General features: G+C 37.6%; 3 protein-coding genes across 3 annotated transcripts in view; 1 reads left to right on the forward strand and 2 right to left on the reverse strand.

The window, feature by feature from the left end:
• atp6v0d1 (ATPase H+ transporting V0 subunit d1) overlaps positions 1-8,429 on the forward strand; it is an 11,615-nt gene extending 3,186 nt beyond the window's left edge. The window contains exons 2-8 of the mRNA XM_083550232.1: positions 1-99; positions 366-544; positions 669-748; positions 860-937; positions 1,392-1,568; positions 6,880-6,957; positions 7,202-8,429. The exon at positions 1-99 is cut by the window's left edge and continues 73 nt beyond it. Of these exons, the coding sequence (XP_083406358.1) occupies positions 1-99; positions 366-544; positions 669-748; positions 860-937; positions 1,392-1,568; positions 6,880-6,957; positions 7,202-7,363 (853 nt within the window). The 3' untranslated portion in view covers positions 7,364-8,429. The remainder of the gene's footprint in view (positions 100-365; positions 545-668; positions 749-859; positions 938-1,391; positions 1,569-6,879; positions 6,958-7,201) is intronic.
• The window catches only part of agrp (agouti related neuropeptide), a 103,824-nt gene that overhangs the window by 11,343 nt on the left and 69,981 nt on the right, over positions 1-22,500 (reverse strand). The window lies entirely within an intron of this gene.
• Positions 20,817-22,500, reverse strand: part of hsd11b2 (hydroxysteroid (11-beta) dehydrogenase 2) — a 14,531-nt gene continuing 12,847 nt past the window's right edge. Inside the window, exon 5 of the mRNA XM_083549647.1 lies at positions 20,817-22,086. Coding sequence (XP_083405773.1) covers positions 21,677-22,086 — 410 coding nt within the window. The 3' untranslated portion in view covers positions 20,817-21,676. The remainder of the gene's footprint in view (positions 22,087-22,500) is intronic.

Genomic DNA, 22,500 nt, shown 5'->3' on the forward strand with positions numbered 1-22,500 from the left:
AGTCATCGATGACAAGCTGAAGGAGAAGATGGTGGTCGAGTTCCGCCACATGAGGAACCAGTCATATGAGCCTTTAGCCAGCTTCATGGATTTCATCACGTAAATATCACATTGTTGATTTTTGTATTTATCTGAGTACGTTTTACATGTAAGCATATCATTTAATTAGGTCAGCTGGAATAATATTTCAGCAGAATGTGTGTGAACATAATCAACAGAAGGAATTTAAATTTTAATGCTGGGAAATCACCTTCACTAATTTCCATAATTTTCTCCTGTTATGTTTACTATTGCTAGTCAGCTATCAGAAGAACTCTGTTTTTGCAAACTCTGGTAAAAGCTGTGTCATGCTCTTGTTATTGCAGCTACAGCTACATGATTGATAATGTCATCCTCCTGATCACGGGCACGCTGCACCAGAGGGCTATCTCAGAGCTGGTGCCTAAATGCCACCCGCTGGGCAGCTTTGAGCAGATGGAGGCTGTCAACATTGCTCAGACCCCTGCTGAGCTCTACAACGCCATCCTAGTTGATACACCATTGGGTGAGAAATGAATTTGATAGGTTGGCCATGTGGCTATTGTAAGATTTTTAAGTGCTGATTTCCTCAACATTTATAGTAAAATAATTACTTCTTTAAAATAATCTTCTCGTCTGTCTTGTTTCAGCTGCTTTCTTCCAGGATTGCATCTCCGAGCAGGATCTTGATGAGATGAACATAGAGATTATCCGTAACACCCTCTACAAGGTGTCAACCAGAGCTCACTTTTCCATGAGAATCTTTTATCTTGATTAGTAAACCTGAAATGAAGAGAAGGAGTCTTACACTGGATTATAATGTTTTGTCTCTCCCCCCCAGGCTTATCTTGAGGCCTTTTATAAGTTCTGCACTAATTTAGGGGGAACCACAGCAGACACAATGTGCCCTATTTTGGAAGTGAGTAAGCCTTTGCTACAGTGCATGTTAAAACCTGTCAAAAGCTGTTTTGATTCATTTTCTGTTTTATTCTTGTGCCAGCTGCAAGGCAAATCTACATGTATTTGTTCTAATAGGTTTTCATTACTTTAGTTATCAACAATGTGGCATTGTTGATTTTTAACAGTTTTAGAAGAGGTCTTCAGTGCCAGAGCTAAAGTATCTCTGGATAGAGAGTATTGGTTTCTCTGTAACAGCACCAGCTGCATAAAAAACCCCAAATAAAACCCCCAAAAATCTTTTTATGGTGAAGAAATTAGATAGCTGCAGGCATTAACAGGAATTAACAGGGTTTTTCTAAATACATACATAAAAAAAGAAAATGTAATTTAATTCCATTAATCCATTTTATCTCTGATCTTCTAGAATGATATTGATGATGCCTTTCATATATAAGTGAGTTTTTCCTGTTCAGTTTGAAGCAGATCGGAGAGCCTTTATAATCACCATCAATTCATTTGGGACCGAGTTGTCTAAAGAGGACCGGGCTAAACTCTTTCCTCACTGTGGTAAGCTTTACCCTGAAGGCCTTGCACAGCTGGCACGGGCTGACGACTACGAGCAGGTCAAAGCTGTTGCTGACTACTACCCTGTAAGTTCTTACACAACACCAGTGCAAATGTTCTTTCTATCTATTTATCTATCTATCTATCTATCTATCTATCTATCTATCTATCTATCTATCTATCTATCTATCTATCTATCTATCTATCTATCTATCTATCTATCTATCTATCTATCAAGTCAAGTCAAGTTTATTTGTATAGCGCTTTTCACAACAGACATTGTCTCAAAGCAGCTTTACAGAAAACAACAGTGAAGGTGAATGGTGTGCGTTTGTCCCTGATGAGCAAGCCGCCACAGCAGTGGCAAAGACAGTGGCAAGGAAAAACTCCCTTAGATGATATGAGGAAGAAACCTTGAGAGGAAAGGGGAACCCATCCTCATATGGGTGACATCAAGATAAATCTTTCAACAATACAGAACAATTTGTGATCATCATAGATCCAGCATCAGCTTCTCCATGCCAGGGCCTTTAAACACTCGGCATCTACTTCTCCATGATCATCCATAGGTCCATAATCTTCACGAGGTGGGACGTGACTGGAGCTGGCCAAACCTCAGGATGCCTCGGGATGGGGAGAGAAAGAGAAGCAGTGGAGAGGAATTAGCGTAGCTGCTGTTCATGATATTAACAGCACAAGTTGATAATGTGCATGTAATCATATATTCTGGAGCACAAGGTTGTGATGTGATGTGTGTGATGTGTGTTATGTGTAGGCTTTGCTAAAAAGATATGTTTTTAATCTACACTTAAACTGGGAGAGTGTATCTGAACCCCGAACACTGTCAGGAAGACTATTCCAGAGTTTAGGAGCTAAATGTGAAAATGCTCTACCGCCTTTAGTGGACTTTGCTATTCTAGGAACTACTAGAAGCCCAGAGTTTTGAGATCTCAGGGAGCGTGACGGATTGTAGCGTGTTAAAAGACTGGATAGATACATGGGAGCCAAACCATTTAGTGCTTTATAAGTGAGTAGCAGTAGTTTGTAGTCTATTCGAAACTTAATAGGAAGCCAATGTAGGGACGATAAGATTGGGGTTATATGATCGTATTTTCTTGACCTAGTAAGAACTCTTGCTGCGGCATTCTGAACTAACTGAAGCTTGTTTATTAATGATGCAGGACATCCACCTAGTAATGCATTACAGTAGTCTATTCTAGAGGTCATAAACGCATGGACGAGCTTCTCTGCATCAGATATAGATAACATATTTCTTAGCTTAGAAATATTTCTAAGGTGAAAGAAGGCTGTTTTTGTAACTTGATTGATGTGATTTTTAAAAGATAAGTTGCTGTCTAAAATAACTCCCGGGTCTTTTACAGTTGAACTAGTAGTTACAGAACAACCGTCTAAATGCAGGCTGAGATGCTGGAGCTTCTGTGTACTATTTTTTGGGCCGATGAGCAAAATCTCCGTTTTATCAGAATTTAATAGCAGAAAGTTATGGGTCATCCAATCTCTTATTTCTTCAACACACTCAGTTATGCGAGCTAATTGAGCTGTATCGCCTGGTTTGGATTAAATATATAGCTGGGTATCATCAGCATAACAATGGAAGCTAATTCCATGCCTTCTAATAATATTTCCTAATGGAAGCATGTATATTGTAAAAAGCAGGGGTCCTAGAACTGACCCTTGTGGCACGCCATAATTTACTAGCATTATCCTGGATAGCTCTCCATTTAAATCTACGAAATGGTAACGTAGGATTTAAACCAGCTTAATGCCTGTCCCTGAATACCGATGTAATTCTGTAAGCGATCGAGGAGAAGATCATGATCTATAGTGTCGAACGCAGCACTAAGATCTAGTAAAACTAATAGGGAGATGTAGCCTTGGTCTGAAGCTAAAAACAGGTCGTTAGTGATTTTAACTAGAGCAGTTTCTGTGCTATGATGGGGCCTAAAACCTGACTGAAACTCTTCAAAGATATTGTTCTCCTGCAAGTGGTTACATAACTGGGCAGCGGTAATCTTTTCTAAAATCTTAGACATAAATGGGAGATTTGAAATTGGTCTGTAATTCGATAGCGTGTTTGGATCCAGATTAGGTTTTTTAATGAGGGGCTTAATAACTGCTAACTTGAGGGATTTAGGGACATGACCTAACGATAGTGAGGAGTTAATAATATTGAGAAGAGGCTCACCAGTTGTATATAACACTTCCTTCAGTAGTTTAGTGGGAATTGGATCCAACTGACATGTTTTTGATTTAGCTTTCATAATAGCATCATACAGATCTTCCTGTCCTATACATGTAAAACAGTGTAGTTGTGGAGTTGTAAGTACGATTGTGTCGGGAGATGCTGTCAGAGGTTGAACTGCCACAATTGTTTTTCTAATGTTATCTATTTTTTCAGTGAAGAAATTCATAAAGTCTTCACTACTAAACTGTGATGGAACACATTTTTCAGATCCCTGATTTGTTGTTAATTTAGCGACTGTACTGAAAAGGAACCTGGGATTGTTTTTGTTATTTTCTATGAGTTTGCTCAGGTGTTTAGCTCTAGCAGCTTTTAGCGCCTGTCTGTAGCTAAGCATACTGTCTTTATACGCAATTCTAAATACCTCCAATTTAGTTTTCCTCCATTTTCTCTCCAGATTATGTGTTGTTCTCTTTAGGGCATGCGTATGACTATTATACCAAGGTGCAGGTGCTTGTTCTCGAACCTTTTTTAACCGGATGGGGGCAACAGTGTCTAAAGTGCTAGTGAGGATAAGGTCTATGTTGTTCGCCATCTCATCAAGATGATCAGCAGTTATGGGTTTAATGTGAAACTGAGATAAATCAGGCAGGTTATTTATGAATCTGTCCTTAGTGGTTGGAATAATAGTCCTACCAAGTCGATACCGTGGCGAAACACGGTTAATCTGTTCTACCGGTAGTGTGTACAGTAGGAGATAATGGTCTGTGATGTCATCACTCTGGGGTAAAATATCTATATCAGTGACGTCTGCTCCGTAGGATATTATTAAGTTTAGTGTGTGGTTAAAACGGTGGGTTGGTCTGGTGACGTTTTGTTTAACTCCAAAAGAGTTTAGTAAATCGACAAATGATAATCCTAGGGCATCGTTTGCATCATCTACATGAATATTAAAATCTCCTACAAGCAGCACTTTATCAAAACTGATCAAGAGGTCTGAGAGAAAACAAGCAAACTCATGAAGAAAATCAGCGTAGGGTCCTGGGGGTCTGTACACGGTGACCGGAGCGAGTTTTCTATGCATGTCTGAAAGTGCAATTTTAAGAACGAGCACTTCAAATGATTTTAAGCTGAATCCTAATCTCTGATTAACATTAAGAGAAGCACTATAAATGGTTCCTACACCCCCCCCCACGACCAGTCTGACGGGGTTCATGCTTATAAACATATCCTGACGGTGTAGACTCCTTTAGACCCATATAATCACCTGGTTTAATCCAGGTCTCAGTGAGACAGAGTGCATCGAGATTATTATCTGTGATCATCTCATTTACAATCAGTGCTTTGGGTGCAAGTGATCTAATGTTTAAAAGACCGAACTTTAGAACTTTGTTGTGTTTGTTTATCTGGCATTTTTCAGTTTTAACTGCAATAAGATTATTTCTGGATCTTGTGTATGTAATTCTTGGTTTTACTACCCGAGGAATAGATACGGTTTCTATAAACTGGGCTGTGTGTGAACTTGTAACTATTTGGTCTGTAGTATGCGTGTTCTTATAGTTGAAGATTTCTTGATGTCTTACCAGTCAGATGGTGTGAAGTATCCTAGAGATGTTATCTGATAGCACTGCTGCTCCAACTCTGCTGGGGTGCAGGCCATCAGGGCGGAAGAACCTAGGACGCTCCCAGAAACAGTTCCAGTTATTAACAAAGAGAAGTTTATGTTCTCGACACCATGACTGTAACCATTCATTTAGAGCTAAAAGTCTACTAAACTTCTCAGCCCCTCGCTGGTAAGTGGGAAGAGGTCCTGACACAATGATCCTCGTTGTGGGTGATGTGCTGCGTACCGTCTCCACCAGGATCCTGAAGTCCCTCTTTAAGATCTCCGTTTGCCGCAGCCTGGTGTCGTTTGATCCGGCATGGAGAACAACCGCTCCGAAGTTCTCGTTCAGGATCGCGGGTACCTGCGCAGCGACATCCAGAGCACGAGCACCAGGAAAACAGCGAGTGTGCACCTTACCTTTAGCTCGGGTAGCGCGGACATGCCGGACGATGGAATCTCCGAGAATAACAGTGTCGCGTTCCGTCTCGCGGAGGGGGACGAAGCGGTTCTCGGTCGAGATCTCGAAGGCCGGTGGTGGAGGTGGAGACGTCCTCGATCGGGGCTTGGCTTGTCTCTTCCGCCGCGGCCGCATCCAGGGTCCATGTTGCACCGGTGCCGGAGTTGTAGGTGCGCTGGGCCTGGGCATAGAAGCACGCGGAGTAGGTGCGCTGGGAGCGTTAGGTTCAACCCGGGAGTTTACCTTGGATGAGTGCGCGTCCGCCCGGGATGTTTCCAGCGCCGCTTTCCGCTCTCGCAGCCGGGCATGCTTTACATGCAGCTCGCGAATCTGTTTCTCCAATGCCTCCATCTCCAACGCCACCGTTTGCAACTCGAACGAGTCCTCACCTGTGCTCGAATGCAGACAAACAACCGGCATAGTGCTTATCGTCACGAACAGATTTATTATACAGAGATGTGAGTGAGAGAAAATAAATATAAACAACACTAGTTATAGTCGAGTTAACTAACTACAGGCACAAGTCAGGAAGACAAAAACAATTAAGGATTATCTATCTATCTATCTATCTATCTATCTATCTATCTATCTATCTATCTATCTATCTATCTATCTATCTATCTATCTATCTATCTATCTATCTATCTATCTATCTATCTATCTATCTATCTATCTATCTATCTATCTAATTAATCTCTTTATTTGCACAGTTTACATGATTCAGTAAGAGTAGTCTGTTTCTTGTTTGATTAATTCAAATGCTTGTCATTTCAGTAATAAATGCTTTGCTTTTGTTTGTTTGGCTTCATCTCTCAGTCCTTTTTGTGGAATATAGAAAACAAAAACCAAGATATCTAATAATTATTAACTAATTTGAATTAAAAATCTATTGAAATGTGCCTTCACCAGATTACATTAAGGTCCTGGATGCCTTTTTAATACCATTTCCTGATCCGAGTCATTTTGAGCAATAAATCTATACTTCAACTTCCCAGAGACTTGGACTTTTTAAAATTGTTTTTCCTTTTGGAATGCTGCAGGGAATACTTTGATGTGTTTCAAGAAATAGAAGACATGGCCACATTATGACAACTGCATCATTTCTGTGTTTTCATTTTTTTTTTCTCCCAGGAATACAAGCTTCTGTTTGAGGGTGCTGGAAGTAACCCAGGAGATAAAACACTGGAGGACCGCTTCTTTGAGCACGAGGTGAGCATGATCATGAGAGAGGAAACAATGAGCTTAGTGAAGTTAGAGAGGACCAAAAGGACCACAGTATTCGCTTCTGGCATTGGGTTATGCAACACAAGTGATCTTAGTAATTATTATCTACACTGTCGCAGAACGAAAATAACCCACTTAATAAATCATTCGAAATCACCCTGGAAGTGCAAGCAGCAGGTTTTTGTCTTTCTTTTTATTAACAAAGCCTGCATGTCTGTCATTTGTACAGGTGAAGCTGAACAAACTGGCCTTCCTTAACCAGTTCCACTTCAGCGTGTTCTACGCTTATGTAAAGCTGAAGGAGCAGGAATGCCGTAACATTGTGTGGATTGCAGAGTGTATTGCACAGAGGCACCGTGCTAAGATCGACAACTATATCCCCATTTTCTAATGTTAGACCCTCTCTGTACCTCTTGTCTTGATATTGTCATTCACACCCTGTTATTTATAAGTGCTGTATATTTTGATCATTTCTAAAATATCTAATGATGTATGTTTGTCTAGCTGTAAGTCCAGCTTTCAGGCAAGCGCTTTATCTGGTTAAGATTTAACACATTTACATTCTGTCTAGAAGGGAATTATCTTTGGTGGCTCTTGGTTCAGTTAAAGTTTTTAACACTTCATTATGGTACCTAGGGAGTAAAACTGCATCAAGTGAAACACCAATTTTGTTGCAGCTGCCATGTCTAATGTCTATAGTGTCCGATCAAAGTAACAGCTTCTCTCCGAGATCCTGGTCGCTCAGTTATCCAGAACTGATTGTCCTTTTTTTTATTTTTTTTTTATCACAGATCCACTGGTAATCTTCACTTGTATTCATTATTATACTGAAAGGCGTTAGGACTGAGAAAAGAAAAATTCATTGGAAATCCATTTTGATAAAGCAACAGATGTGTAGTTGAACATTAGGGACTACTTGATTGATTGAATCAAACATTCCATTATTTTAACATGTCTGTACATCCATAGCTGCATAGAACAAACTATTAATAATTTTGAAATGTTTCCAGGTAAAACCTTGCTGTGTAGACATGTCACTTTCAGTTTAAGAAGAAAATTCCATTAATCATTTACATGGGTTTAACTGTATCCAGTTGTAATGAGTATTAGGAAAGCATAGGTGTAAAAAAAATAAAAATAATGACATTTTATATTCGAAACAAGTGGACAAGTGTTTTTTTTTTTTTCTTTTTTTCTTGTGTATGAATGTATTACTCTGTTGATGCTAATGTGAAATGTGCTCTTTTTTTTTCTTTTTGGAAATTACTGTTGAATAACTTATGGTGTAGCTCAGATTTTATCAAGGAGAGCCAAATGTGAAAGGTCAAACCTATATAAGAATATGATTTAAACATATGACCTTACATTCAGGTATCCTGTGCTGTAAAAATATATTGTATTTCTGTAATCTTGCTTGTGTTTTGTGTTTCAGAGAATTATATGGAATCTGTGTCTAAGTCTTTGTCAGTGAATTTTATTATTAAATGCATGTAGGATATTGATAGTTTTTTAAATTGGCCAACCACATTATAGCATTTTTATAATAGAGTAGGACAAATGTTTTCAGCTTCTATACCTAAGCAGTTTCACAGACTAATTCTTTCAAACAGCTCTGAGCCTCCAGAAGGTGGTGCAAATGATCCAGTAATATTTTGTGTTGCAGATTTGTAGATACAGCTGCAAATATACACTTGTAGAATGAAACTACTACTGTTTTACATTCTTTTTCACTTTCTTACATATTTTGCAGAAATCTCTTCCAAAATCTGTGGCCACAGAGACTTAAGCAATGAGACAAAAGATCGAGACAGATCATTAGAGATTTTCAGTATAATGTCATTCATGCACAGTGGAATGCAAATCATTAATATAGTCACATGGCCGCAGTCCATAAATGCTAATAAATGTATGATTTGTGCTGAACTGATATTTTAAATATTTTTAAATTGGGAAAATATTTGATGTCATTTCTTTTTTCTGTTTTCTAAACACCAAATTAATTCTGTTTACTAGGAAGTTCTGAGTCTTAACTGTTTAAATGATGGGTGTCAAGTATTATGGTTTCAAAGAAAGTCTATCAGTACTCTGGGTTTATAAGTTATTTGAGGGCAGACAAATACCAACACCAAATGATGTCAGCCAGTAATAAATGATCTGCTGGGAAAACGTTGCAATCTCAGGGTTATCCTACGTTCATTCACCTCTTATGCACACAACACCAACACACACACACACACACACACACACACACACACACACACACACACACACACACACACACACACACACTGACATTCCTTAAAAGTATTTCTTTTACCTCTGCATTTGACATTTATGACTGACATGATAAGCAATGATAAATTGAAAATCTTGGCAATGTGTCAGTTCAATTACAGTGCAATATCTTATAACAGAATACTTATAAAAAATATTTCTGTCTTTATTGGATAGATATTTGATCATCAATATACAGTACAGACCAAAAGTTTGGACACACCTTCTCATTCAAAGAGTTTTCTTTATTTTCATGACTATGAAAATTGTAGATTCACACTGAAGGCATCAAAACTATGAATTAACACATGTGGAATTATATATGGAATTATATACATAACAAAAAAGTGTGAAACAGCTGAAAAATGTCATATTCTAGGTTCTTCAAAGTAGCCACCTTTTGCTTTGATTACTGCTTTGCACACTCTTGGCATTCTCTTGATGAGCTTCAAGAGGTAGTTACCTGAAATGGTCTTCCAACAGTCTTGAAGGAGTTCCCCGAGAGATGCTTGGCACTTGTTGGCCCTTTTGCCTTCACTCTGTGGTCCAGCTCACCCCTAAACCATCTCGATTGGGTTCAGGTCCAGTGACTGTGGAGGCCAGGTCATCTGGCGCAGCACCCCATCACTCTCCTTCTTGGTCAAATAGCCCTTGATGCCTTCAGTGTGACTCTACAATTTTCATAGTCATGAAAATAAAGAAAACTCTTTGAATGAGAAGGTGTGTCCAAACTTTTGGTCTGTACTGTATAAGATGTAATTTTATTGCAATGATATGGAAAATCAATAGGCATGAAGCCTGACTGAGGCCTTATTGCCATATTAGAAAACATTACAAAGATAAGCAATGAACCACAGTCTTGTGAGTGACAGAATCAGCAAGCATTCAAATGTTTTTTTTTGTTAAAACAGTATATAAACAGCTAGTGATGTATCAAATGCCTGGTTCTCACAAGTCACTTTCTCTAACATTTTCTTTTAGGCTTTAAATGTAGCACCAAAACCCTGGGAATTTTTCTGCTGAGGTCTGGAAACGTTGTAACATTGATCCAAATCAACAGAGCCATATGTAGTACATGAGAGAAACTCAGTAATTAAATGTGTGTGTAAAGTATGGGTGGCTGAAACACCGGAGATAATTAAACTTCAACGATTCTAAGAAAAAAAGAGAGCAATTAAGCATGTGCATCGTGTTGAATCCAGATTTAGTCAGCTCTGCATCAAGTGAAATTTACTCATAGATAGATGAAAGAAAAGAAAAGAAAAGAAATGAAATGAAAACAGGCTGAGTATATATTCTGGTTGTTAAGTGGGAAGCTAAATCCTGATGTTTACCATAAATATTTTGCTAATGAAAATATTAAGATGTAGCAATGCATTATATGAGGTGGAGCAAACTATTCCACACACACTATTTATGTGGAATTTTTTATGTAGAGTTTTATTCTAAATTAGTAATGTTGCATTTCCTAAGAATGAGAATGTCATGTTTATTCTTAATTTGCTAAGTCAAAATATGTTTTATAAAGACAGTTTGATCCAATAATGACAAAATATCTATAAAATAATTATTACAAGAATATTACATGCATTTCCTCAATAACTGTTAATGACATGTGTGTCATCAGTGTAGTCACCTGACTCATGCCAATGATAGGCTGCATTAATCTACAGTCTAGTTTAGAATGAAATCAGCCCCAGCCTCATTTTACTCATAACTGGAGTGCTGTTGTGTATACAGTACCAGTACGTTTGAACACATCTTCTCCTTTTGTGTTTTTCTTCAGGTTTCTTATTTTCAACACTGTACATTAATACTGAAGACACCCAAATTATGAAAGAGCACTCATGGAATTATGTAGTAACAAACCAGTGTTAAATATAATATATAAATATTATATGCTTTATATTTTAGATAGTCCAAAGATTAGACTGCTACACTTAACTTTGATTACAGCTTGGCAGACTCATGGAATTTTCTGATCTGATTTATGAGGTAGTCACCTGGTATGGTTTTCAATTCACAGGTGTACCTTGTCAAGAGTTCATTTGTGACATTTATTGCCTTCTTAATCTGCTAATCAGCTGTCTTGAGCAGAGAAAGGTTGAGTACAGAGTTCTTAGCCCTATTAGTGTTACTACAACTACTGTACAAGTCTGTACTACGGCAAGAAACACTCTGGTAGGTGAAGAGAAAAGACAGTCCATCATTACATTAAGAAATAAAGGTTAGTCAGTCCAGAAAATCTCAAGAACTTTAAGTGTATCCTCAAGTGCCAAAACCATCAGACACTATGGTGAGGCAGGCTCTCATGGGGACCATTTCAGGAAAGGAAGGCTAGGAACTACATCTGCTGCAAAAGATGTTTATTGGAATTTCTTGCCTCAGAAATCAGCGATTTACATAAATGCTTCTTGGGTGGTTCAAGTTACAGATATATTTCAACATCTACTGTTTAGAGGAAACTGCATGAGTCAGGCCTTCATAGTCAAACTGCAGCAAAGAATCCATTACTTAAAAAAACATCAAGCAGAAAAAACTTGCATCGTCAGGGGAAAAAAAATGAATGTACTTACAAGGACATTTACGGGCTTTTCAAGAAAAGCTGGACATCATGAGGAAAAGTTAGCCAAAACAGTTCTTAAGCTTTTTCAAAGAAATTTATAAATTTGGGTTTTCTTTCCTACAGAATTTGCACAAAACACACAATTTGCTTTGATTTAAATACCTAAGAAAAATGGAAAGCAGAGATAAAATGCACAAAAATGCGTGGTAAACTTTGGGTCATTTTATGAGGTTAATATTGGTGCTTCTGCTAGAGATAATTTAAAAGGTGCAGCTGTGGCTGCAGTGAAAAGAGACTTGTTAAATTGTGTTAATTGGGTTTCTTGCTTTAGTGATGCTTTGTAGATAGTTTTATAGATATTATATCGATAGCTTCTATAGAAGTGGTGCCATAATGATGGTATTAAGAGGTTGACTAATTCAGGTGGGAAACCACTGATACACACACACACACACACACACACACACACACACACACACACACACACACACACACACACACACACACACAGGGCCCTTCACTTTTTATTTTATTTTATTATGTTGCATATGGATACTAAAATCGTTTAGATTATTATTTTTTTTTTTTATCGTTATTCTACACTTAGAAACCCATACTGACAAAGTGAAAACAGAATTTTAGAAATGGCTGTACAATAAAAATGAAATATCACATGTAATTAAGAATTCAGATGCTTTAAGATGCAACAAGCCTTGTCCACCAGGATTGGGGATTTTCTACCATTTTTCATAGCAAATCATCTCAAGCTGGTTCAGGCTGAATAAGGACTTCATCCACTTTAAGGTCTCTCCAGAGATGTTCAATGGGTTTCAAGTCAGGGCTCTGGCTGGTCCATGCTAGAACATTCATAGAGTTGTGCCTAGGCCTATCCTGTGTTGTCTTGGCTGAGTGCTTAGGGTTATCGTCATGTTGGAAGGTAAACCTTCAGACAACAGATTCATGTTCCACACAGTCTAAGAGTACTTCAGGTGGCATCCATGGGTTTTGCACTGAGTAGAGGCTTCCATATAGCCACTCTGCCATAAAGCCCAAATTGCTGGAGGGTGGCAGTGATGGTTATCTTCTGGAACTTTGTGCTATCTCCACACAGGATCTCCAGAGCTCAAAGTGACCATCAGGTTCTTGGTCACCAAGAGTTCCAATTATGAAAGATGAAGGCCATCTGAACAACTGTAGCAATGGCGCAGGGTCAGGGCCAGAAAAGGCTTCTCTGCAGGCTGAAACACTATCAGAAGCACTGACCTACATTACAACCTAAATTGTAATATTTGTTACATAAAATGGTATTAATTTATTCCCAATTGTTTATTTTCTTCATTTCGTAGCTTTTCTCTTGACTGCACTGCTTCCACTACGTGTATGTGGACGTTAGATTTTTTTGTCCAATCAGATTTCAGCCTCTATGTGCTGCCATGTCAGTCTAATCTGCCCAGGGCCTGCAATGACTGTTCTGCTGGCATTTTGTACCATAGTCTCCTTAATAAATAGCTCTGTTTCTTTAACAAATCAGATTTCATATTCGCCTCACAGGGTAGCTAGCTGGCCCAGAATATCCTCAGCAGGGTTTCTTTTTTAGTAAAATTGTATTCACCCTCAATACACGAAAGTCCTCTCTCTCTGTAATGCCACACTTTGTTATATTGCGTTTTTGTATTGTATTGATGGTTTCTTTAACTGCGACGTGATAGTGGTGGTATTAAGAGGTGGATTAAGTCGGCTAAGTCCCCACTGAAGGCCCAGGTACCAAATGCACGGCCCGCCACTGAACTGTAGTATCAGGATGCAGCTTAACCGTACTAAAAATAGTGAAGGGGTCTAAATATATTCCAAATGCACTATATAGAGAATATATAAAATATATATATATAGAATATATATAAACAATTTTTAAATGCACAGAGATTTTGCACCTCTTTGCATTTTTCTCCATGTTAAATAGTTCTTAGACTGTAGAAATGTATCATGTATTTAAAGACAGTATTGTAGCTCAGTTCACCCTTTACCTCATTGGAATTTATTATTCACGAGATACTAAGTTGTAAAAAAGGAACACACTGTACAGTCCAATTGGATGTATCTGGCAGCTTGGCCATTAATAAATGTGAGGCCCTTGAAAGAACTTTGAAGAACTATAATCTATTTCTTGTACTGATTATACAGTTCACTTTACCTCAGAAATGTTGTAATGCTTTCAGAGATAGTCTCAAATGACTTTTATTAACAATATGACAGTGTGCCAGTGCACAAAGTGAGATCTGCCAAGGTTAATGTGGAAAAACTCGACTGTCCTGAGAGAGCCCTGACCTCAACGCCACCAAACCAGGTTGTGATCATTTGGAATGCTCCACTCTTGGCCCTCTCTATGGCATTACCTGACTAATGCTAATTACTCAATGATTTAGTTAAAAGCATCCCTAAAAGAGTGGAGCTTGTTAGAACTGCAAAGTTCGATTTTCAATTCGATGTTAATGCCCACGATGTAATACGCATACAGGGTTGGGATGCACAAATGTCCATATCCTTTGGGCCATGAAGTGTAGATAAGTACTAAAAAAATATATTCTGTTCATACATGGCATACAAAACACAATTTTTCTGAGATTAACTAAAAGTAGTATGAACAATGTGCCATTTCAAAACATTTCATTCATCTTTACTATGTTCAGTATGGTGATCGGGGCTGTTTTCAAGAACACTGAAAGTAAAGCAGAAATACACAGTGAAACAGATTCCAGTCCATCACAGGGTACAATGCACACACATTTATGATATAGGAGAAACCCAGAGTGATTCATGTACATCTTACATCTTTTTCCCTCAGTCATATTGCCATTTTGCTACAATTTCATCAATATCTTTGTCCATGTAGAAGAAGAATAAAGGCAGATGTTTTTGTAACTTATAATAATCACTCAGTTACTTGCCCATATTTCATCAATCCTTAAATCATTGTTTACCTTATTTCTTCAATTCTACGTTTCATTGGATAAAATTCTAATAGCATCTGCTACTATTACTGATTTCATTTGCACAAAGTCGCTTGATTGATTCCATTTCATGCTCTAATGACCCTTCTGTACCCTCTTTCCTCATGCTCTCTTATAGCTTGACAAACTCTCCATTTGTTTCAAATTGCTTAGGTAAGATCCCGCTCGGTGGTCTGATATTCAGCAAGCCCAAATAACCCAGGCTTGAGCATGGGACAGGAATTAAACCAGCAAACCAAGACAAATAAACAAATGAAGAGGACACTGTGTTTTTTAAAAGATGTGTCTGTAGGTTAATCAGAGAGAGAAAGTTTCTATTGAGCAAAAAATATTTGGCTTTAGTACCACAAACCCTGCTGATAGACGTGTAAACAAAGCAGTCTCCACATTCTCTCCACGAAAACAGACTGTTGAAGATGTGGTGAAAAGACAAAGAGCACAATAATAATACTAATAATCAGAGCATATGTTTAACCTCTGGGTTTCAAATCCAGAAAAATCTGTGTGGTCTGCTGAGAAGCACAAACAACATGCACTTTTGCAAAAACTCAATAACAAAAACTGTTCTTAATTGCCCAGAATTGTCTGTCTGGTTTTAGACATACCTTTGTTTAACTGTGATCCAGTCCAGCAGGTGTGGGTCTGCTAAGCTTTCAGTCCTTATAAGCACATAAAAAATCACACAAAAGGTCTGAATCTAGGTCAAAAAATCAGCACTGAAAAGGTTGCACAAACATTTCTGATGAATAAAACCATTTTGTACAGACTTGACTATATGCATTTAAAAAGCTGTGATCTTTGCAGAAAAAAAATGTCGTTAGCTAGCATATTCACAGCTCCAGTGCTCCTCTGCTGAACATGTTTAAAGTACGAGTATGGGGCAGCATGATTCTCTCCCCAATGGGCCTCTGTTAGAGTTTGCTGCAGTTTCCATTTTGACCACTAGGATTGCATTACCTAGCTATTTCTTTCATTACCAAGAATTCTGGAGGTGCAGAGTCTGGCTTATTTAATCATATCCAATAGATATTTTAATTAACAGTTTCTGGAATAGATGCATTTTTGTAAAGTTTACTGTAACTTGTTTATTTAATTTCTATGTACGTTGTACAAAATGCATAAGACATTCTAGTAAAGTCATCTAGTATTCAAAAAGCACTTGTTCAAAAAGTGGGGAAATGTCAGGTTTATTTTTTTCTGTTCCCCTGATCACAGAACGAAAGCTCTCAAATCACACTATGGAAATATACAACTTGACAGTTCTTGGTTTTCCTGGAAAGACGTCTTTCTGTGGTCTTGGATCTATCTCACATAAGCACTAAAAGTGAGCATGACAGGTAGTCAAATAATCTTCCATCAGCTCAGCTTCTCATCTTGTTTTGAGAAGTCGCAGGCGTTGATTACGCTAAATGTGTTGGTGAAGCAGAAAGCCACGTGAAGTATTCCCAACATCTGCTGAACTGTGACTGTGTGCAGTCCTGCTCTGTGTGTAGCCATACAGAAAGTGTTCCTGTAAGTGTTTGGCAATGCTTAGCCTGATCTCACAAGAAATGTACATGAATTTGGATCTGGTTGATATTCATTTTATTTATATATATATATATATATATATATATATATATATATATATATATATATATATATATATATATATATATATATATATATACAGTGGAACCTCGGAGCTCGCGGCCTCAGCACTCGCGACCTCGCATGCTCGCGACTTTCATTCCGACGGGCGACTCTCATTCAGATCGGCTCGTGAGCAACCGCGAGCTTTATTAAATAAAGTACAATTTTTGCATCCCTGTTAAATAAAGTTCAATTTGTGCAACCCTGTTGTGTTTAAAAATCCAAGGAGATCAGCAGTTTCTGATCTACTTAAAACAGCCTGTCATTAACAACCATGCCAATGCTACAGTTACTCCCTTTTTCTTTTTCTTTTCCCAGCATTAACCCAATGAGGTTACATTACTTATAGCTTACAGTTTAGAAATAATTTATTGTAAAGACCATGTCTTAATGCAGACACTGATTTTTTTAAATAGTTTTATTTTTAGAGTTTAATTGTATTTTGGTTATTTTTGTAAACTGGAAAATCCAGCACTGTGCCAAAGAAGTATATTTTTCAATGATATTTTTAATTATATTGTCCAACTTGCAGGTGGAGTATAAGTGTAATTATATTAATAGCAGATTAATCAGATAACTTGTTTTCCACTTACAACACCAATCAAAAATGTCAGTAAATAACTGGTTTGTGTGCTAAGAATTGTAAACCATATGGATGGTCAAATTTTAATCTCAGTTAGCTTTTAATGGTCACCAATCTGCAACTACAGAAGTTACTTACTGTAGATCATGTCTGTCTGTGCTCATTATACTGTAAATATTAATTAAGCTAAGTTAATTAATAAAATGCTATCACACAACCCTCAATAATACTAGATTTCTGAGGGTTAGGTTTGATATGGCTAAATATGGTGAATTAGCTGACATGAAGAAGTAATAAACTATACACCAGAGCTTGCAGTTGGCTCATTTTCAGCTGTGTGACCCCTGTTTTAAGGTAAAATTGGAAAACATGCAATGATTCATTATTTACAGTTTTCATTCTTCTAGACATATATATATATATATATATTATATATATATATATATATATATATATATATATATATATATATATATATATATATACCTACAGATTCAAAAGAGCTTATGTGACTAATCAAGCAGACTGGGGCAGGTGTGTTGGAATAGGCTTAAAGGTGAAATATGTATAATAGTGAAATAATTTTCCAGAAACAGGACATATGACAATCTCTTAACCTTTACTTAGGTTTTTTTTTTGCTACATTTTGATTCCATTCCTCCCTTTTCTTTTCTTAACCTCTGAGGTTTGGCTAAGATTGGCTAAACATTTGCATCCTAGTTCTCACTCCTGCACAGCTGGTCTGAAATTACAAATCTTGGACAGACATCCTGGAAACATTTGTACTTTCTGAGTGGGTGATTTGGAATCGAGCTAAAACAATGTGTCCTCTACTGTCCTTTAATTCATGCTAGCTGTAATTTGGTTATGCTAGCAGCATTGTTGCAGAACATCTTGCATAATGTTATACAAGAGGGAATTAAACAGATTTTTGGCTCAACCAACTTCACAAGTGAGGAAAAACATGATTGATGATTGAAGTAGATGGTGAATGCTTTGATTGCACACCATGCCCCACTGTTTACAGTAGATGCCCTAGTTTGTGAACATGTGTGACACAGTTACATGCTTCTAAACTCCCCTTGTATACTCAAGGTACTTGGGCACAGCTGTGTTCTGCTGTTGATTTGAGGGAAACTGGTGTGGGATTGATTTAAGAAGCAGGCTTCACAGGGATGCATGGATTTAGAAAGACTGGGCAAAGAGCAAATGTGGTCTGTGCTCAGATCAATCATACTTAGAAGAAAAGGAAGAAAAATATGTCACTTGGACTGCCTTTAGTTAACAGTGTTACAATAAAAATCTTTAACTAATTCCTGGAAAAAAAACAAGCCTGAGACCCCATGTCTCCAGCCCAAATGATTCACTTTGGCAGTTTTAGATTTCTTTTCTAAAGACTTGAAATTGACCATGTATGTCTTTACTTGCAAATGGGACTGGATGGACACTAGCCTACAATTAACTTTGAAGGCCAAAGCATATGTTTCTTATTCATGGTGTTTTAGAAGTTTGGAACAGGCCTATGGGTATTTTTAGGTAGCACAGAACCCTACAGAAGCTAGCACTTTTACCTTCTAAGCCCTCAAGAACAAAATGCCTATTAATATTAAACTGACCACTGGTCTCCAGGCATCTGTCAATTGAATTTAAGGTCTGGAAATTCAGATATAAACTACAACAGAGCAAAGCTTAGTTTTACTATTGTCCTACAGCACTGTTTATGTTACACAAGCCCTGTTCACCCTTTCACTGTTTACACTTTGGCATTGATTGTGAGCAAAGTGCTTATCATTTTCTTGCCCAAATTTTCAAATGATGTGCAACATCTCCTTTCTTTTGTAAAGAGTGCAGTCTCTACTCTAAAAAAAACTCAACACCGTCCAAAGCTAATGTGCAATTAATGAGGTAAACATGCATGACAGGAGCTAAATGTGTCTGGCACCATAACCACACTCCGGTGGCCAAATTTCCCATTTGAGAGGGAAAATCGCAGTCCACTTGTTCCCCCATGGTTCTGTTCTCATCCTCGATTCCAGGTAATTTAAGGCCATTTCCAAGAATTGTGGACACTGTGTCTGCTCCAGCCAAGCACGGAAATGGAACAAGGCCCTATTTCCTTAGTGGACAAGGAAACATTTTTAAATCCGTGCTCTTTCTCAGTTGCTGACCATTCACTAAACGACTGCAAAACCACTGATACCCTTTAAAAGAAGGAAAAATATACGTATGTATGTATGCATGTATTTTTCCTTCCTTTAAAGGGTATCCTGTACTGCCAAGGGGCCCTCGGGCATAGACAAGGGGTTGGTGATTTAACTAAAATGTTCCAGGAAATTACAATTCACAGTTATAAATGATTATTTAGTATTGAATTCCCATAGTTAAAAGACTGATTTGCAAGTCACTTCAATTGACACGGCTCAATCCAAATCACACCAACTTAAAAACATTTATGACTGTCAATATTGCCAACTTAGGGTTAATGGGTTTCTTGTTGAAAAGCTCAGGGGAAACTTCAGAGCTTTAATACACATTTGATGAATGAGTTTAATATGCTAAAGCAGGTCTGTGGAATTGCATTTTATTCTTAGTGGAATTCCCAAAGAATGTTCTGATCTGCTACTCTAAATCTGTAATAATAAAACAGTACTTCCTCATTTTAAAAACTTACTTGGTTACCTTTGCCAGAAGTTTAAGGTTGTTTTCCTTCAACACATCGAATCATGTTGAAAAGTGACCATCATGATGTGAATTGCATTGAATATTTCATTACAATGGCACTGTCAGGTCTCCACTTTGATGTGAACAAGCATAAAGATCTGATCAATTTTAATAAGTGCCAATTTATTACAAGTAATGGTTAGATGACTTGGTCAGATCATAACAGAAATTTAAGGTCTTGTTCATATTTGAAGGTCAGGTTCCTGTTATGCACTGGTACTTACCAAAAGTGTTCCAAGGAAGGACAACGAGTGAACCAGAGTCATGGGCAATAAAGGCTTACTGATGCATATGGAGAGTGAAGGCTATCCTGTCTAATACAACGCCAGAAAAGGGCTACTGTAGAACAAATTGCTGAAATGTCATGCTTGGGGTCAGAACACACAGTGCAAAAAAGCTGTGTGCAAGGCTGCATATCTGGTCAGAGTGCACATGCTGTTTTCTGCCCACCATCAAAAATTGGCATGTAAGCATCAGAACTAGACTATAGTACAGTAGCAGAAGGTGGCCTGGTATGCTAAATTGTGTATTCTTTTACATGTTGATGACAGTATGTGATTACATGGGGAAGAGATGGTCCTTTGGGAGAAATGCAAGCAGTTGGTGGCATTGTGATACTCTAAGCAATGTCTGGTGGGAAACCTTGAATTCTCTCACTCATGTGGATGTTATTTTGGCACTTACCCCCTACCTTAACAGTGTTTCAGTTATACTCTTATAGCAAAGGTATTCAGTGACAGTGACCTCTTCAAAGTAATGCATCCTGATAAACAAAAAAAATGTTCAGCAGTGGTGTGTGGAAAATGATAATGTTTTGGCTTGGTCTCCAAATTCCCAATATCTCAATCCGATTAAGCATCTGGACAAACAAGTCTAATCCGTGAAGGACTCAAACTCTCACAATTTGCAAAACGTTTTGCTGACATTTTGGTGCCAGATTCCAGAGCATATTTTCAGCACAATATTGGGCAGGTGGGTTTGGTATTACAGTTATGGCTGATCAGTGTATATATTAATATAAATTATCTTTATACCGACTAAGGTATGAGGCAGCAAATAGTTTTATTCAAAAAGTCAGTTTATTATAATTGAAAAATTAACAAGTTGACAATTTGCACTTCTTTCTTTTTTCTTTGTTTTAATTGTTTCGTATAAAAATTCACAGTTTTAAGTGATTCATAAAGAAAAAAATAATAAATATTTTAATTTGTAGTTATAATGGTGGCATGAAAAATAACAAACCATAAGAACAGGAAAACAATGCAAGTTCCGCTTGATCTGCTTAACAAAAATTGAATTACTGTATGTACAGGAGATTAAAACATTGTGACTTTAGAAGAACTTTATCTTGTTTGAAGGTGGGTAAGTAGGCTGGAAATGATTTTTAAGCTTGCTCCAAGAGTACATGAAGTAGATGAATGTGTCTGATGATCGGAAATAGAATCATAAATAGATTTTGCACTTAGTAGCAGCAATGGTCTGAGCCTTATGAACCTGAGGTTAAGAATATGTTTTAGAGAAGCACACTGCTGATATTTAAAGTCATCTGAAAGTCTTTTTTAAGCAGAGCAAAGACTATGATCTGTGGAGTAACCAAGGCAAGTATTGAAAATTGGAAGGTGTATGGGTAATACACATCTTGTGTTATCACATAGTAAAATTCACTATTACCAAAGTAGTTTAGGGGGAATGGATCATCTGATATTGATTTTTATATGACAAAAATGTGTTTAATTTTTATTTAGAAAGCAAAACCCATTGAACAATCCCTTCAAAATAAAAAAAATAAAAAATAAACAATACTTTATACAATATTTAATACAACACAAAAAACAATTCACATATTGGCATTAGGTCACTACGAATTGACTGCATCAGTGGTCCTCTAGCATTTTGTATTTACATGGAACTACAACAGATTTACTCAATCCGGGTGATGTTGTTGTTGCTGATGATGTCGTTGTTGTTGTACTTGATGAGGTTTAGCTCATTCTGTTTCCTGAGTGCACGTGGCATCAACTTCTTCTTTAGGAAGAGTTTTTGCAGGAACTTGTCACTGAGGCTCAGGGGGAAGTAGCTGTATATAAAGTACATTAGGCCGACTCCAGGCCCCGCATAGTAGCATACCTGAGGCTGTGGCGAGAGCAGTGCCTTCACAATTGTGTTAACGACAGGGCTTAGGTCCTCATTTGCTGATTTGGCAAAACTCTGGAAGAGGTCCTTGGTCTCCATCATGTAATCTTCGCCATATTCTTCTAAAAGGCTTGGTGACAGGTTCTGAAGGAGGTGCTGGTACTGTTTCTCCCAGTACTCTGTGTTACTACTTTGCCCTAGGAACAGTAAAAGAGGTGTGCTTTAAAAAGAGGCAGCTGGGAAATATCTGAAAACTTAAACCTGGATATAAAAAAAAATAGACAAAACAGACATTTCACAGTAATTTGTCAGAATTTGGTGTAACAACGCTTTTGTTCTATGATCATACAGTAAAGATTTAAGCTTCATATTCCAGCATAATGGGAAAATGCTTTTTCTGAGAGATTAGAGATGAATTAATTAAGAGGGAATGTAAACATAGCTCTGGGTACACTTTATCCTGCTGTTTCTCCAGGACTCCCTTTAAACTGCTTTTGGCTGTGTTACAATAACAAGTATATATAAAAAAAAAGAATATGGGATTTAAATGGTTCGAATTAAGAAGAGCTGAAATGGGGGGCTTGTTTTAAGATGTTGCAATCTAGTCTTCC

This window comes from Silurus aristotelis (assembly GCF_946808225.1).
Source record: "Silurus aristotelis genome assembly, chromosome: 9".
In the NCBI taxonomy this organism is placed as follows: Eukaryota; Metazoa; Chordata; class Actinopteri; order Siluriformes; family Siluridae; genus Silurus; species Silurus aristotelis.